The 12977-nt window shown below is 65.4% G+C and overlaps 1 protein-coding gene across 12 annotated transcripts in view; it reads left to right on the top strand.

Annotated features, from left to right (window-relative positions):
* Positions 1–12977, top strand: part of MYO18A (myosin XVIIIA) — a 38630-nt gene that overhangs the window by 13894 nt on the left and 11759 nt on the right. For 4 of the 12 annotated variants that reach the window (XM_074845816.1, XM_074845821.1, XM_074845822.1 and 1 more), the window contains 25 exons: positions 393–533; positions 1070–1126; positions 1714–1801; positions 1942–2051; positions 2127–2303; positions 2416–2626; positions 2899–3041; positions 3591–3691; positions 3781–3844; positions 3949–4093; positions 5600–5611; positions 6146–6322; positions 6392–6482; positions 6578–6770; positions 7259–7345; positions 8069–8210; positions 8292–8451; positions 8533–8719; positions 9273–9510; positions 10418–10527; positions 10641–10706; positions 10996–11124; positions 11593–11736; positions 12638–12727; positions 12815–12934. In XM_074845816.1, the coding sequence (XP_074701917.1) occupies positions 393–533; positions 1070–1126; positions 1714–1801; positions 1942–2051; positions 2127–2303; positions 2416–2626; positions 2899–3041; positions 3591–3691; positions 3781–3844; positions 3949–4093; positions 5600–5611; positions 6146–6322; positions 6392–6482; positions 6578–6770; positions 7259–7345; positions 8069–8210; positions 8292–8451; positions 8533–8719; positions 9273–9510; positions 10418–10527; positions 10641–10706; positions 10996–11124; positions 11593–11736; positions 12638–12727; positions 12815–12934 (3183 nt within the window). The remainder of the gene's footprint in view (positions 1–392; positions 534–1069; positions 1127–1713; positions 1802–1941; positions 2052–2126; positions 2304–2415; positions 2627–2898; positions 3042–3590; positions 3692–3780; positions 3845–3948; positions 4094–5599; positions 5612–6145; positions 6323–6391; positions 6483–6577; positions 6771–7258; positions 7346–8068; positions 8211–8291; positions 8452–8532; positions 8720–9272; positions 9511–10417; positions 10528–10640; positions 10707–10995; positions 11125–11592; positions 11737–12637; positions 12728–12814; positions 12935–12977) is intronic. The other 8 variants (XM_074845825.1, XM_074845823.1, XM_074845828.1 and 5 more) reach the window with 5 other exon arrangements.

Genomic DNA, 12977 nt, shown 5'->3' with positions numbered 1-12977 from the left:
CATGGGCAGCGTGCGGCTGCCCTGGCCGTGCCGTGTGCTCCATGCGGGGTGATTGTACCCCTGTGCCTGGCCACCAGCCCCGTGGTCCCTCTCTGGGTGGCACCAGCAGCAGGGGATGGATGACTGGGGATGCCAGGGGATGCTGTTGGGTTTGGGATCGCTGCCTGGACCAGCGTGTCCGGCCATGGGGAGCTGTGATGCCCAGCAGGCCCTGCTGGTGGCATCTCTGCGGCAACCCCAGCGTGGCTGCCCAGGGCTGGGGCGATGCCCAGGCAGTGCCATGGGGGTTGTGGCTGTGCGGGGGGCCCTGTCGCATGTCACGGTGCTGCTGCTGCTGCTCTCTGCCTCTCACCCCCTCTCTTCTCCTTTCTCTCCTTCCTCGCTGCCATTAGCTGGACCCTGCCGCCTCGGCCTCGGCACCCAGCCAGGTACTGTACCCCTGTCCTCAGGAGCCCTCTGCCTCCGCCGGCGACCCCCCGCCGTCCTCTGTCTGCCGCTGGGCTGGCGTCTGCGCCCGCGCCTCATGCTGGAGCGTAAGGCTTTCCCCATCCCACCCTGCTCCGTGGGCTGCCGTGTCACCCACGGGGCCAGAGGGTGCAGGGGCGGCCAGGGCTGGGTGCCTCTCCCCAGCGAGGGGCCGTGTCAGGGAGCAGGGCATCCCAGGAGGGTGCTCTCAGTGGAGGTGGCACAGTGGGGGCGGGCAGGGGTGCGGAGCAGGACGGAGAGGAGCAGAGCATCCGGCATAGGCAGGACACATGGCTCGTGCCGAAGCAGCCATGGCACAGGGCACTGGCAGAGCTCACAGTGGGTCGGCACAGTGGCCCCCAGCCCTGGGGCTTTTGTGGCACAGCCTCATGGCCAGCGTCCTTCCTGGCTCTGTGTGTCTCCAGCACCGCGCTGGACCTGCCACTCCTCTGGCCGCAGCGGTGGCCGTGGCATTGAGAGTGCCCACAGGGTTTGGCACAGAGGCACTTTGTCCCCGCTCGCTTCACCCTGCCGCTTTCTATGCTGCCTGCGGGGCAGAGATTAAACCTTCTCGCCTTCACACCCTGTCTCTCGGCCTCGCCAGGGTCAAGCGGACGATGCCCCAGCAGCCCCCTTTGGCCCCGTCCCTGCTGCAGCTCAGGTTTGGCTTTGGGGCTCGCCCTGCTCCTGGGTGGTGGGGACATCCCTGCTGTGCCAGCCCAGCATTTCCCACGCTGTGGTACTCTGCCATCACTGTGCCGTGTCCTGTGTCCCTCCGTTACGTCCCTGCAGCATGTCCTGTGTTCCTGTAGTGTGTGCCTGCCCCATGTCTCAGCAGCAGGTCCCCTGTGCCCACAGCATGCCCGGTGTCCCTGCATCCCGGCACGTGGCTGGCATGGGTGCCTGCTCTCTGGGCTGCAGTTTGGGAGCTCGGCCCCTCCAGGCTTGCCCAGGGTGGCCATGGTGGATGCACTTGTGGGCCGCTGTGACTTCATGTCTGCCCTGAGCCGTGGCAGGGCTCTGGTGGTCTCTGCAGACCCGAGCCCACTGGGGTACCCAGGGGCAGCAGGCAAGCTGGGGACACGTGCTGGGAGGGCTTGTGGCTTGTGGAGGGTGGCCATGGCTGCCCGGCACGTGGCCCCGTGTCCAGGCAGCCCTGCTCCCTGCAGCCCCAGGGATGTGGGGAGGGGGCGAGATGGGGGGGTGGGCAGGTGGCCACGACCACTCCACATCCCGCTGTCCCAACAGGCCAAGACGGAGGAGCAGATAGCGGCCGAGGAGGCCTGGTACGAGACCGAGAAGGTGTGGCTGGTGCACAGGGATGGCTTCTCCTTGGGTGAGTCAGGGGTCAGCCCTGCGCTGCTGGGACACGGGATGCCCCATCCTGCTGTGGCACAGTGAGCCCCCCCAGCCTGGCTGCGGTGTCCTCAGGGGGCTGACGGCACAGCCCCGCTGAGCACCCCGTGCCCCTCGCAGGCAGCCAGCTGCGGCTGGAGGAGGGCAGCCCCTTGCCTGAGGGCAAGGTGAAGGTGAAGCTGGACCATGATGGAGCCGTCCTGGAGGTGGAGGAGGACGACGTGGAGAAGGTAGGGCTGCGGGGTGGGGGATGGCAGGGCAGACCCCCGTTCCCTGCCTGACGCCCCCACCCACCTTGCTGCCAGGCGAACCCCCCCTCTTGCGACCGCGTGGAGGACCTCGCCAGCCTCCTCTACCTCAACGAGTCCAGCGTGCTGCACACACTGCGGCAGCGCTACGGCGGCAACCTCCTGCACACCTACGCTGGCCCCACCATGGTCATCATCAACCCGCTGAGCTCCCCCTCCATGTACTCTGAGAAGGTGACCCTGCTGCCGGGGGGCCGGGGGGGCGATGCCACTGCGCAGAGGGAGTCGGTGAGGGGTGGCAGGGGGTTGACCCTCACCCGTTTCCCCCCCATCCCCACCCCGCCAGGTCATGCACATGTTCAAAGGGTGCCGCAGGGAGGACACGTCCCCACACATCTACGCGGTGGCCCAGGCCGCCTACCGCAGCATGCTGATGAGCCGCCAGGACCAGGCGGTTGTGCTGCTGGGCGCCAGCGGCAGCGGCAAAACCACCAACTGCCAGCACCTCGTCCAGTACCTCTCCACCATTGCTGGCAGCACCGGAAAAGTCTTCTCCGGTGAGTCCCCGGCGGGGCACGGTGTCCCCCGTGCCGCCTACGCACACCTTTTGCTTTGCGGTCACAGCCTCCCACACCCGGCAGTGGCCAGACACACGCCGCGTGCTTCCACGCCTCCACTTTCTCACGCTGGTCCCTTTACCGCGCTCTCGAGGGCTGCCGCGGCGCGGAGCACGGCACGGGAGCAGCAGCGCTTGCCCGGCCGGTGGTGCCGGCTCCAGCCGCCCGCCGCACAGCCCCTGCACCCCACCGCCCCGCTTCTCTTCCCGCAGCAGAGAAGTGGCAGGCTCTCTACACCATCCTGGAGGCTTTTGGCAATAGCAGCACCGGCATGAATGGCAACGCCACCCGCTTCTCCCAGATCATCTCTCTGGACTTCGACCAGGCTGGGCAGGTGGCATCCGCCTCTATACAGGTGAGGGGGCCAGGGTGGCCCCCCCTGACATGGGAGCTGGTCCATCCTCACCGGGGTGGCTCCCCTCAGCACGGGAGCCAGTCCATCCTTGCCGGGGTGTTTCCCTGCGCATTAGCCCGGGAGCTCTGCCGCAGACCCCCGCCGGCTGCCTGGCCGTGCTCGCAGTGCTTAGCAGCCAGGCATCCTGCTCTCATCTTTTTTCACACCCAGACATGCACAGATCAGATCAACTGCCTGTCCTTGCTGAGGTAGAGCTGATATTGGGGTGTCTTTCCTCCAGACACCACCCCAGTGTGATAAGAGCAGAGCCCTTAAAATTCAGGAGAGCCACTTCGCGCTCCTGTAGTAGCAGACACCCCGGGAGAAGAGATGGTCGTGGGTTGCTTGGATGACATTTGCATTGATACGATGCTCTGCCGTGGGTGGGAGACCCTCACGTCTCCATGGGGACCCTGGACAGGCAGCAAGAATGAGGCTGGGGTGGGCTGGGGGAGTCTTGGTGGGAGTGGGGCCCTGCGGGACAGTTCCCAACCCTCCCACCTCCACCAGACGCTGCTGCTGGAGAAGCTGCGCGTCGCCAAGCGCCCAGCCAACGAGGCCACCTTCAACATCTTCTACTACCTGCTGGCCTGCTCCGACAGCAGCCTGCGGTGAGCTGGGGGGGAAAGGGCATGGCCCCTGGCCCAAGGGGTCTCTGGAGTCTCCCATGTGGGGCCAATCTCCGTGTTTATCCCCGCAGGACTGAGCTTCACTTCAACCACCTGGCAGAGAACAATGTCTTTGGCATCACGCCCCTCTCCAAGGTCGCTGCTGTGGGGCTGGGTAGGGGGCTGCGGGGGGGCCCATTTGGGTGCAGGGAGAGGCAGAGCCAGGCTCCCACACCGATGGCTCTTGTTGCTCTCTGCAGCCGGAGGAAAAACAGAAGGCAACCCAGCAGTTCAACAAGCTCCAGGCTGCCATGAAGGTGATGGGCATCTCCAGCGATGAACAGAAAGCCTTCTGGCTCATCCTGGGGGCCATTTATCATCTGGGTGCCGCCGGAGCCACGAAAGGTAACGAGCTGCTCAGGGCTGGGAGGCATTAATGAGCCGAGGCTCTCAGGGCTGATCACCAGCACCTTGCAAATGGCCCCCTGGTGTGGCCAAGCCCTGGGGGGGGTCTTTGGGGCTGTGTCAGCTGAGGGACAGTGCCCTGCCACTTCGGGTGCTCTGGGGCACCCGCCTTTGCCCCCTTGGTCGGGGTGGTCCCACCAGTGGGTGGTCCCACTGGTTGGGGTGGTCCAACTGGCAATCGAATGCCCCCAGACCCTGGGCTGGCCCCTGCCAACTTGGGGGACCAGGGGCCTGGCTGGGGCTGAGGGAGTTGGGGGTTACCTTTGTTCCCCGTCCCCAGTGTAACACCTCTCCCCCCTGTCCTCCCCGCAGAGCCGCTGGCAGATGGAGCCGGTAATGGGAGCCGCGGGGGGCTCTGCTCCGGGTGGTGCCGTGCGGTGCTGGTTTTAGGGCTGAAATGGGGGCTTGGGATGCTGCTGGTGTGCCGGGACCAACCCTGACCCCTGGCTGGGTCCTGGCAGCCCCAAATTTGCCTGCTGCCCATCGGGACCCCACCACCCAGTCCTCTTGGCACTGTGGGTGGCGTGGAGCAGGGCTGCCCCGGCACCCAGAGCTCACCGTGGGCTGCAGGGTTTGCTCTGATAGGCACCGGCTTGGCTCTCCGTTCCTGGGGGGGGGTGAATTGGGCTTCGTGGGGCTGCTCTTATCCCCGTGGGGCTTCCGCCTTCCCCCTGCGGTGCTGGAAGCCCGCGTGGTGCTGCACGCTGAGGGGGGGGGCCTGGGCATGGCACACTGAAATGGGCACTTGGAGCTGGCAGCTGCATCAAGGAAATTTGCAGCCCCAAGGAAAAAAAAATGAGTCGGGGATGGGGAGGGAGAGACTGGAGGGGTCTTGGGGGCGCAGCGGGGTGCAGTCCTGGCCTGTGGGGTGCTTCGTGGCACTAGAGGGCAGCAGGGCCCCGCTGCAGCCACCGCAGCGGGATGCTCCAGCGGCTCCGGAGCCTCTTCATGGGGGTCTGCTGGAGGGGGAACCCCCGATCCTGCTTGGGGGGGAGCATCCCCTCATCCTGCTCGGGGCGAGCATCCCAGCCCCAGCTCTGTGCTGCTCCTGGAGCCTCCCCTGCATCTCGGGGACACTTGGGGATGCTCGGAGCCAGCTCAGCTGCACCAGCCCCCATTTTCTTGGCCCCTTGACACTTGTACCGGGCTGGATCCGAGAGCAGCTCCCTGTGCTCTGGGACAGAGCTGAGCTGCTCCCCACCAGTGCCCACGGCGCGGCTGGGGCTCGCAGGGGAAGGGCCCCCACGCCAGGTTGCAGCATCTCACTGCAGCGATGCCTCGGGGCAAGGGGAGACCAGGCTTGGCATGTGCGTGGTGTGGCGGTGCCTGCGCGTGGCATGTTTCGGCAGGAGGGCGTCCCCGTGCCGCGTGTCTGCGCTGTCACGTGCCGTTGTTTCTAACCCCTGTCTCTGTTCGCATGGTGCATGCTGCCCTTTTGCAATGCAGACGCCGACGAAGGTAAAGTCTTGTTCTCTGCTCGTGTCTCTGGCTTCCCCCTCCCACGTGCCACCACCTTCCCACTGTTGTGTCCCTGCGTGTCACCATTAACCCACTCCCACCTCCCCTGCCCTCACCCGACATCCGTGTGCTTGTGTCTGGCAGCCACGGTCTGTCCTGCCACGTCGCGGGGCTGCTCGGTGCATGTGGCCGAGCAGGGACATGTCCCTGTGCCAGGGTGGCTCAGAGCCCTGCACTGTCACAGGCCCCAGAGGTCCCCGGGCAGCGGTGGCGAGGGGTGACCCCCACCCCACAGCGTGGCTCTGGGCTCAGCCCTGCAGAGGCACAAAGCTGTTCACACCCCATCTCCTCTCATCAGACCCCAAAATGCGCTTCCCAGCCCTCCAGCGCCAGCCATGTGCTCCCACTGCGCACAGCATCCCCAGCCTACTCTGGGGGAACCCTGAGACTGTCCCAGGTCTGGCTGGAAATGCCCCCCCATTGCGGGGGGATACCCCAGCCAGCGCTGAGCCCCTTTCTTTCTCCACCCTCCAGCCGGGAGGAAGCAGTTTGCACGGCACGAGTGGGCTCAGAAAGCTGCCTACCTGCTGGGCTGCAGCCTGGAGGAGCTCTCCTCCTCCATCTTCAAGCACCAGCCCAAGGGCACCCTGCAGCGATCCACCTCCTTCCGGCAGGGCCCCGACGAGCCCCCCCTGGGCGACGGCGGCACAGGTAGGGTGAGGGACAGTGGGTGGCCCTGAGGGCCGCCAGGTTGGAGACACTCAGGGTTGCCTTGGCCAGGTCCCAAGCTGACAGCGCTGGAGTGCCTGGAGGGCATGGCGGCCGGCTTGTACTCCGAGCTCTTCACCCTCCTCATCTCCCTCCTCAACAGGTACATGCTGGGGGGCTGGGGAAAGAGCCAGGGGGGGGCCTGGCAGCATCTGCTCACCCCGCTGCGTGTCACCTCTCGCCCTTTGTCCCCCACAGGGCTCTGAAGTCAAGCCAGCACTCAGTGTGCTCGGTGACGGTGGTGGACACCCCCGGGGCGCAAAACCCCGAGCTGGCGGGGCAGAACCGGGGGGCCACCTTCGAGGAGCTCTGCCACAACTACGCCCAGGAGCGCCTGCAGCTCCTCTTCCACCAACGCACCTTCGCCCGCGAGCTGGAGCGTTACAAGGAGGTAACGGGGATGCCCAGGGCTGCCATCACCTCCTCCTTTCCTGCCCTTCCCTCTCTGCGCAAACTATCTCCTACATCCTCCCCCTGATTTCTTACCCTGTGGTTGCTCTGGACCAGTCCATCCGAAGCAGCTCTGACACGGTGCTCGGCGCAGCAGCGGTTTCCCCAGGGCTCCCACTGCCAGCGATGCGTTTGCCGGCAGCTCCGGCCCCAGCCAGGCAGCTCTGCAGGCAGATGCAGGCAGGCTGGGAGGTGGTGGGGTGGCTGTGGGGAGTGGTGGTGGTAGGGAGGATCACTGCTGCTGCTCCATCTTGGCACCGACAGCCCAAGGGGATCCTTCTGTGTGTCCTGGGCCCCCCTCAGCACCCAGCATCGCCCTGTGCCGGGGCAGTGGGAAAGCCCTGCCTCCTGCCTAGACCCCATTGAGACCGGCTGCCGGATCCCTGTCACTGCGTGGGCACTAACTGTGCCTCTGTCCCCCCTCATCAGGAAAACATAGAGCTTGCCCTGGCTGACGCTGAGCCCGGCTCCTCTGGCTCTGTAGCCGCTGTAGACCAGCCCTCGCACCAGGCCCTGGTAAGCACCCGCCGCGCTTCCTCGTGGCCGCATCATGGCAGTTTATAGCGTGAGGCAACGGCCAGGCGGCTTTCCTGGCCCTTTGGCTGTAATCAGGGGAAGAAGAGGGGCTGTCCTGAATGCTTGGCCATGGCTGTGAGCATCCCCCGGTATGGCGTCCCCAGCCACCCCGGGAGCTGCCCGTGCTGCGAGGAGCTCTTGGGTGATCCCCAGGGTGCTCCAGTCCTCGAGGTGCTCAGGTCCTCAGGGTGCTCAGGTCCTCAGGGTGCATGGGTCCCCAAGGTTCTCCAGTCTCTGGGGTGCTCTGGTCCTCAGGGTGCACAGGTCCCCAAGGTTCTCCAGTCCCTGGGATGCTCTGGTCCTCAGGGTGCACGGGTCCCCAAGGTGCACCAGTCCCTGGGGTGCTCCAGTCTCTGCTGGAGGAGGCTGCAGGGACCGAAGGGGGGCTACTAGCACCAGCGCTCCATTGGGTTTCAGCCCGTGGGTGCCCAAGCACATTTTCCACCCCAGTGAGCATCTCACTGCCCGGAGTGTTACGTACTGACTGCTTCCCTGCTGTGTCTCTATTAAGCAGGGGCTCACTTGCGTGGTGCCGCTTTGCCTTGATGCTGACAGCGGTTGAGGTTGCATGCTCCCCGGCTCGCCCAGCTCCCCTGTCCTCCCATCCCTGCCCCGGGGGACACTGACGTGCTGGACCAGCTGCAAGCTCAGTGTCACCCACAGGTCCGGTCGCTGGCCCGCACAGACGAGGCGCGGGGGCTACTGTGGCTCCTGGAGGAGGAGGCGCTGCAGCCGGGGGGCAACGAGGACACTTTGCTGGAGCGGCTCTTCTCCTACTATGGCCCCCAGGAAGGGGGCAAGAAAGGTCAGGGGGGGCCTGATACTGCAGGGCTGTGTGTTGGCAAAGTGCTGATCCCGTGCCCATCAGTGCCGTGTCTCCCCACAGGGCACAACCCGCTGCTCCCCAGTGACAAGCCCCGACACTTCCTCCTGGGCCACAGCTCAGGGACCAACTGGGTGGAGTACGATGCCACGGGCTGGCTCAACCACGTCAAGCACAACCCGGCCTCCCAAAACGCCTCCATCCTGCTGCAGGAGTCACAGAAGTGAGTGGGGTCCCAGGACAGGGAGCACGGCTGGGGGGAGAGGTGATTTTAGGGGGTGACATCCCATCCGTGCCCCTCTAGGAAGATCATCAGCAGCCTGTTTGCTGGCCGCGGCGGGTCGGCGCTGGTGCTGTCGGGCTCGGTGGCGGGGCTGGAGGGGGGCTCCCAGCTGGCCCTGCGCCGGGCCACCAGCATGCGCAAGACCTTCACCACCGGCGTGGCCGCCGTCAAGAAGAAGTCTCTCTGCATCCAGATCAAGCTGCAAGTGGTGAGTGAGAGGGTGTCAAGGGGGGGTCCCTGGGTCCGTTTGAGGCACTACTGCATGTCACAGAATCACAGAATCACACAGAATCATCTAGGTTGGAAAAGATGTTGAAGATCACCTAGTCCAACCCTTAACCTAACATTGACAGTTCCCAACTCCACCAGATCCCTCAGCACTGTCGACTCTACTCTTCAACCCCTCCAGGGATGGGGACTCCACCCCTGCCCTGGGCAGCCCATTCCAACACCCAACAACCCCTTCTGCAAAGAAATACTTCCTAATATCTAGTCTAAACCTTCCCTGACTCAACTTGAGCCATTTTCTCTTGTCCTATTGCTTGTTGCTCGGCTCAAGAGACTCATCCCCCCTCTCTGCACCCTCCTTTCAGGGAGTTGTAGAGGGCCATGAGGTCTCCCCTCAGCCTCCTCTTCTCCAGACTAAACCCCCCCAGTTCCCTCAGCCACTCCCCATCAGATCTATGCTCCAGACAGACCATGCACCAGTTTCTTTGCCCTTCTTTGGTGTCACCTCTCACCCCTCTCTCCCGTACCTGCAGGACGCCCTCATCGACAGCATCAAGAAGTCCAAGCTTCACTTCGTGCACTGCTTCTTGCCCAAGGCGGCGGGGAGCGGCGGGGACCCCCGGGCTCTGCCGTGCCGGCGGGTGAGCGGCAGCGAGCTGGAGCTGCCGGCGGAGCACTGCGAGGCCGGGCTCATGCAGCTGGACGTGCCCCTCCTGCGCGCCCAGCTCCGCGGCTCCCGCCTGCTCGACGCCCTCCGCATGTACCGCCAAGGTGAGCCGTGCCGCCGGCACCCCTGGCACCCGCCGCGGGGGGACACCGGGGCTGCGGTGAGCATCCCGCTGCGGGGATGGGCGCAGTGGAGGTCCTGGCTATGTCTCCTCCCTGGGGAGCCAAAGCCCCCCCCGGGGAACCCCTTTGGCATGTGCCTTTGCTCCGAGCCCCGCGGCTGCCAACCATCCCCTCAGGGCGGTCCTGTCCTTGTCCCCCCCTCCCCTGCGAGGCTGTTATCTGCGCCAGGGACAGGCATGGCCTTAATTGGGTGTCTCCACTGGTGCCGCCGGCTCCTGGCAGCTCTCCTGCTGGCAGCCGGCCCCTGTCCCGCTGGGGCGAGGGACTCCGGGTCGTGCTCAGCAAAGCATTTATCGATACGCATGGCTGGTCGCCCAGCCGAGGTTTTATTGCCTGGAGGCCGGACCCTTCCTGCTGCGATCGGAAATCGATGCTGCCCGTACACCTCCTGGATCGATGGCCGCGGCCAGCTGGCTGTGCTGGGGTCAACATCCCCATCAATACCTCATCGTTAATTAAGATGTGGAGGCTCAGCACTGTGAGCCTGATGCAGAAGTTGGCTGCGACTCAGAGTGGAGCTGGAGCGGGGCTTGTTTGCTTGCACAGGCAGCACATGTGTCCCTGCGTTCCTCCCAAGGCGGGATCTGGCCACTTTCTCCCCAGATCCCAGCCAAAATTGGTGGAGGACACGGCCAAGAAAAACCTCCTGGGAAGGGTCAGGGCACTCCAGCCGTGCCTGGTCCAATGGGGAGCTTGTGCCATGCAGGGTGACCCCATCAGCTCTCCCACAGGATGGGCCCCAGGGAGTCAGGGCACACGGGGCTGTTCCCGGCCATCCCCGGGGCGTCCTGGCTGCCCCCACAGCCCCACTCTCCCTTGCTCCCCCCAGGGTACCCTGACCACATGGTGTTTGCGGAGTTCAGGCGGCGCTTTGACGTCCTGGCCCCGCACCTGACCAAGAAACACGGGCGCAACTACATCGTGGTGGATGAGAAGCGAGTATGAGCCCTGTGCTGGGGCCAGCACCATGGTCCGGGCTCCCCTGCACCCCAAGGGTCCCCTGCACCCCTGGGTGCCACCAGCCCAGCCCTGACACCTCTCCCTTCCTGCAGGCGGTGGAGGAGCTCCTGGAGTCACTGGAGCTGGAGAAGAGCAGCTACCACATGGGTTTGAGCCGGGTACGATCCCCACGCTGGCTGCGGGTGCCGGCGGCGGCGCGGGCAGGGGTGGGCGGCATGGCGCAGCATGGCACGGCATGGCGCGGCGAGGCAGCACAAGGGCAGCACTGTTTGCTCCCACCTACGGAATTCCTCGAGCTTGGAGAATAAAACCCCCACGATGGGACAGGACCAGCGGCTGCAGAGGGGAAAGCCGCATCCCCACCAGCCGGTGTGGTGGGAGGGTGGCACGGCGTGGCCGGAGGGATGCCAGCACCCGTCGGCATCTCACCCTGCTCCCCTCCCGCAGGTGTTTTTCCGAGCTGGGTCACTGGCCAGGCTGGAGGAGCAGCGGGACGCGCAGACCAGCAGGAACATCACCCTCTTCCAGGCGGCGTGTAGGGGCTTCCTGGCACGGCAGCAGTTCAAGAAGAGGAAGGTTCGTCCCAGCAGCTCTCCCCTCCCCGCTCTGCTGCACAATTTCGCCTAAAATGGGCAGCGCAGCCTTTCTGCCGCCGCCTGGGCCAGCGCCTCCTCCTCCCGCCTCCCCCCGCGCCCGCCCAGCCGTGGGGGGCCGGGGGGAACCGGGGGGCCGGGGGGAACCGGCAGGGAGGGCACTGGGCATCGCCACGGTGGGATGAAGCAGCGTATCGGCTCCTACTTTTGTTATTAAAGAGGGCATAAAATAGGCATCTCGGCAGCTCCTCACCTTCCGCAATAGTAGCGTTTGGAGGGGCTGGAGACAATCAAACAGCAGATGAGGAGGGTGCAATTAGCCCAAATGCTAACGAAGGGGAGCATGCTGGGGTGCTGGCGGGGGTGCTGAGTGCCCGCTCGCCCCGCTTTGCCCCGCTGGCGGCACCCCGTGCTGGCACCGTCCCCTGTGCTGATACCGTGCCCCGCACAGATCCAGGATTTGGCCATCCGGTGCGTGCAGAAGAACATCAAGAAGAACAAGGGGGTGAAGGGCTGGCCCTGGTGGAAGCTCTTCACCACCGTGCGGCCCCTCATCGAGGTGCAGCTCACCGAGGACCAGATCCGCGGCAAAGACGTGGGTATCTCTGTGCTGGGGGATGCTGGATGGGGCAGGGTGGGCTGGGGGGAGCGCTGGTCCTGGGCAGGGCCCCGCTATGGGGTGGGATGCAGGATCCTGCAGTGGGGTGGGATTGCAGGACCCCATGGTGGGGTGAGATGCAGGACGGCGGCTGCCCCGTGCCCCGTCAGCGCCAGGCTCGAATTGCTCCCTAATTTGTGAATCAGCATGTCATTAGCATCCCGAGAGCCGGCTGTTGCATGAGCCCAATTACAAGGCGTGGAGAATGGAAATGAAACCGTGTGCTGAGAGGCATATGCGGGGGCTCCGCGCCGTGCTGGCAACCAGACACTCGTGCCCCCGCCGAGCCCGCCCGGCACAGAGCTGCTGCCTGGCTCAGCTTTCAGCCCGACCTGCTGAGGATGAGCGCCGGGGGTGGGGGCACCTGGGCCCCCTCCTGCCCCCCCCAGCCTGTGCTGGGACCAGAGGAGGGGAGAGAAAGATGTGCTTGAAGCTGGCAGCTGGGCACACCTCCCCGGTGCTGGCTGGTGGTCCCCAGGCATCTTGGTGGGCCCCTTCCCTCCCTACCTGGGCTGGGTGCACCCAAACCCTTTGGCGAGGTGCCGATGGGTGGGTTTGCTCCCACCCCTTCTCCCGGGGGGTGCGGGGATCCCTCTCCAGCTTTGCCGGGCTGCCTGGTGTTTCGACACCATTTATGGGGTTGGAGTCAGCAGAGCTGGTTGGGGAAAGTCCCTGCCCAACCCTTGGCAGGGGAGAGCAGCCCCCGCCCCGGGGAGCCCCCACCCTGCCCACCCAGCGTTGAGGGGGGGCTGAGGGGGTGCAGAGACCTGCCAGGCTCCTGCCTGCCAACCTCTTCCCCTTGCGCCTGCCCCCTCCCTCACCGCCCGCTCTGTTGCAGGAAGAGATCCAGCAGCTGAAGAGCAAACTCGAGAAGGTGGAGAAGGAGCGGAACGAGCTCCGGCTCAACAGCGACCGCCTGGAGAGCAGGGTAGGTCCTTGCCGGCACCGGGAGGGGGTGCGGTGCTGTGCTGGCCTGCCCTGGCCCATGCTCCCGCTCCCCCCCCTCTGCCCCCAGATCACAGAGCTGACATCGGAGCTGACAGACGAGCGAAACACCGGCGAGTCGGCCTCCCAGCTGCTGGACGCTGAGACAGCCGAGAGGCTGCGGGCTGAGAAGGAGATGAAGGACCTGCAGGTAAATGTGCCTCTCCCCAGCCTCGCACCATCTCCTGGCCCCC

The sequence above is a fragment of the Strix aluco genome, chromosome 19 (genome assembly GCF_031877795.1).
Source record: "Strix aluco isolate bStrAlu1 chromosome 19, bStrAlu1.hap1, whole genome shotgun sequence".
Taxonomy (NCBI): Eukaryota; Metazoa; Chordata; class Aves; order Strigiformes; family Strigidae; genus Strix; species Strix aluco.
Note: the sequence above shows the minus strand (reverse complement) of the source record. Positions and strands in the feature narration are given on the sequence as shown.